The following is a 3764-nucleotide window of genomic DNA, read 5'->3' on the forward strand; positions in this document are numbered from 1 at the left end:
TTTTTCATACAATTCTTTTTTCTTTTCTCTTACAAGTCAACTATGTTGTTACTCTCTAAAACAGAACGAATAAGAAAAAAAAAAGAATATGTCGATTTATAAATCATGTTTCTTCTATCTATTGACGATCTCTTTCTCTCTCTCTCTCTCTCTCTCTCTCTCTCTCTCTCTTAAACATTTTGTTTCTACTTTAAAATTACACCTCTGTCTCTTGATTTTACGTGATTTTCTTTCTAAATGTAGATTATCAAAATTTTTAATTATTTTATATCAATTTTATATTTTGTTTTAATTATTTTATACAGCGGTACCTTTAAACGCGATCTAATTTCACGCGATTAGAAATTACATACGTATATTTTTCTATAAATTTTCTTTTCTTTTTTTTTTTTTTTTTTATAGAATTTTCACTCTATCGTCGACTCAATATGACTAAAGTATGAGATTTTTTTTTTTAATGAATGCTTTGACCTTGAAATAATTAAAAGAGAAAACGTTGATTGGTTTAAAGCTTTGATGTCGCGATAACGAAACAACGAATACAATTTCTTTTACATTTTGCAGAATACTTTATAATTTTTCCTTTTTTTTTTTCTCCTCCATCCCCTCCCCCCTTTTTTTTCCTGATATGAAACTATATGAAGAATAAATATTTTTATAACTTATACCATGACTTTTCTATCTGTAATATTTTTTTTCCATATTGGCAGATTTCATTTTAGGTGATTTTTATTCGCGTAAAAAATAACCGCATGAAGAACAAACACATCGCGTAAATCAAGAGGATCGGTGTACCGTGTAAAAATTTCTTTCTTTCTTTCTTTCTTTCTTTCTTTCTTTTTTTTTTGTTTTATAATATTATATAAGTTTTTTGTTTTATAATATTATATAAGTTTTTTGTTTTACAAATGCTAAAGTATCGTCAACCGGTGAAAGTGTTTGCGAGTGACAATTAATAGATCTTCTTCTTCGTTTTCTTTTTCTTCTTCTTTTTCTTCTTCTTCTACTTCTTCTTCTTCAGTCTTTGATTACTCTTCCAGAGAAGCTATCCACAATCTTCTCGCAGAAAATAATATCGTCTCTCGTCGAAGTCAGATCTGGGCACATTTGTTGTTTTCAAACAAAAAAAAAAAAGAAAAAAAAAAAAAAGAAGCAGTTCAAGTAATATCTCAAATAACGAAATCCAATTTTTTTGATCGTGACAAACAATTTATAAAAAAAAAAGTAAAAAGAAAGAGAAAAAAACAAAAAAAAAAAAGAAAATAAACCATTTATATACTTAACATTTATACATACGTAGGATGGATCGAAAATTTGTGAATGATTTGAAAAATCAATTACTCTTTTTCAAGACTTTTTTTTTAGATTTGTAATTAAGCTTTTAGTTTTACAATTTGAAAAGCTTATAAAAAATCTCGATAAAGAGTATATATCGATTCTTAAAATCAATCAAAAATTTTTGATCTTATATCGTATATATTAATTAATTATATCAAGATAATTTTTCATTCGAACTAAATCATTTCTAATGAAACAAATGTGACACACACACACACACTTACACACACACACATACATACGTAATTCGTTTAATATTATTAAAAATAAAATAGAGAAATAATAATGAATTTTCTTAATGCCCAGATCTGATTAAAAACTAACGATACTACATGCTATATCTATATAATTTAAACAAATTTAAAGGACTATGCGATTATTTAACCTTCTGATCATTCGTAAATGTCGAATATAGAACTCGATGAAAACGCGATTTTAATATACGATAAAAGGCGACGCGTTTTACATACATACACATACGCGATGGAATTTTATATGGATATTTAAAATGTTCGTCAGCTCTTTTTCTCTCTCTCTTTCTCTCTCTCTCTCTCTCTCTCTCTTTTTCTCTTTCCTTAACTAATTCAATTTATACAAATATGAAGCGTCTTATATCCATGATGAAAATCGATAGTACAGTTGATGTATCAAGTAAGACGATGATGATCAAGAAATTTTATCAACGTCTAAACTATTAAAGTAATCTCTCTCTCTCTCTCTCTCTCTCTCTTTCTCTTCAATAATGAATAATAATATCAGACATAATATCAATAATATTCACTCGATCAATCTTGAATAAAACAGGAGAATTATAAACGATCAGCTTGATTTAGTTCGAGTCTCTCGATCATCATTATCGTCATCACTGTGATCACCAAGGCATAGTGCTCGAAAATGATGATAATGATAATAATAATAATAATAATAATAATAAAGCGTTATGTCTTATGGTAAGATCGTTAGCATAAGAAGAGATGTTAACAGTCGGTCGATTTTTGCCTATTTTGACGGAGGTAGGTAAAGCCGTTGCCAATGTTGGCGGAAGGCGTGCGTGGTTTGAACCGTGAAGAAGAGAGTTTTCCATATAAACGGAATTGTTTTCCGTCTTATCCATCTCCGCTTGACCATAAGGGATCTTGTTATTATCCTCATCGTAGAAGGAAGCCCAAGTAGCCAGTTCCGTTTTAGCTGGTCCAGGTATTTCTGTAATAGAATCGACAAGAAAAAGGAAAACACAAAAAAATACAGACGCACCAAGAGACATTTGGTACGATACATCTTCTGAAACATTATTGTCCATGGAAAATAAAAAGAATGGAAGGAAAAGTAAAGAAAAAAAAAAAAAAAGGGAAAGAAAAAGGAAACGGGAAAAGAAAAAGGAAAGGATAGGAAAGGCAAAAGAAAAGAAAAGAAAAGAAAAGAGACATATCGTTCTCGATACATTGCTCCATTATTCTCTTCCTTCTTCTCATCTTCTTTTCGATGCTAAGCTTTTTCACTTACCGTACAAACGAATTGTGCTGTCAACTTCGCCAAGAGAATTCTTCGCTGCACAGTGATACGTTCCCACGTCGTGTTTCTGTAGATTCTTTATCGTCAGGATCATACGTACTTCAAATGTAGACTTCTCGATCATGTCGACTACGTGTTGCGTACTGGATATTATCATCGTTCCTTTTTGGACAAAAGGAAAGAAAGGAGATACAAGATTTGTTTACAAATCGTTTATTCGAGATATCAAAATTCATAAAATTTGTCGTATCATCTTTATCTACATCGAGATAGGTTTATCGAAAAAGAAAAATAAATCGAAAGAAAACGACGAAGAAAGAAAGAAAAGGAAAGGAAAGGAAAGGAAAGAAAAAGAAAGAAAGAAAGAAAGAAAATATCTTCGAGACATATCTCCTTATTTCCTTTTTTCTTCTATATTGTCTTTTACGATTTCTTTTTTTTTTTTCTTTACGTTACTTACATAGAACGTGACGACTGAAAATTTTTCTCGATGAATTTTAAACGTCAATTATTTCTTTTCAATGAATTTTTAAATTAATTGCCTTTTTTCTTTCCTTCTTTTTTTTTTTTCCTTTAAAAATTTCCACAAAAAATTGAATATTTTTATCACAGACAAAACTACAAGATTAAGAAATTTTAATCCGCTTTACGTATCTTACTCAGTCGTATAATAATTTTTGACATATCCTAAATAAAATTGGAACAATTATAAAACTACGTGATATTCTTAAGGATGGATACACATTATATAACTTTTTTATATTACTTTTATATCATCCTTCGGATAATTTTCAAATGTTTTTAAATAAAATACAAAAATTAAAAAAAAAGGAAAAAAAAACAAATAATTTCAAACATGATCATACCTTTTTCCTTCATCCAATAATTAATCGACATAGGAGATGCTTCGACGT

The 3764-nt window shown here is 28.9% G+C and overlaps 1 protein-coding gene across 11 annotated transcripts in view; it reads right to left on the reverse strand.

Moving 5' to 3' along the window:
* Nucleotides 1-3764, reverse strand: part of LOC124428836 (lachesin-like) — a 73426-nt gene continuing 69662 nt past the window's right edge. For all 11 annotated transcript variants that reach the window (XM_046973386.1, XM_046973383.1, XM_046973379.1 and 8 more), the window contains 3 exons: nt 3717-3764; nt 2842-3012; nt 1-2541 (listed from right to left, as the gene is read on the reverse strand). The exon at nt 3717-3764 is cut by the window's right edge and continues 72 nt beyond it. In XM_046973386.1, the coding sequence (XP_046829342.1) occupies nt 2210-2541; nt 2842-3012; nt 3717-3764 (551 nt within the window). In that variant the 3' untranslated portion in view covers nt 1-2209. The remainder of the gene's footprint in view (nt 2542-2841; nt 3013-3716) is intronic.

Source organism: Vespa crabro, chromosome 13, assembly GCF_910589235.1.
Source record: "Vespa crabro chromosome 13, iyVesCrab1.2, whole genome shotgun sequence".
NCBI lineage: Eukaryota > Metazoa > Arthropoda > Insecta > Hymenoptera > Vespidae > Vespa > Vespa crabro.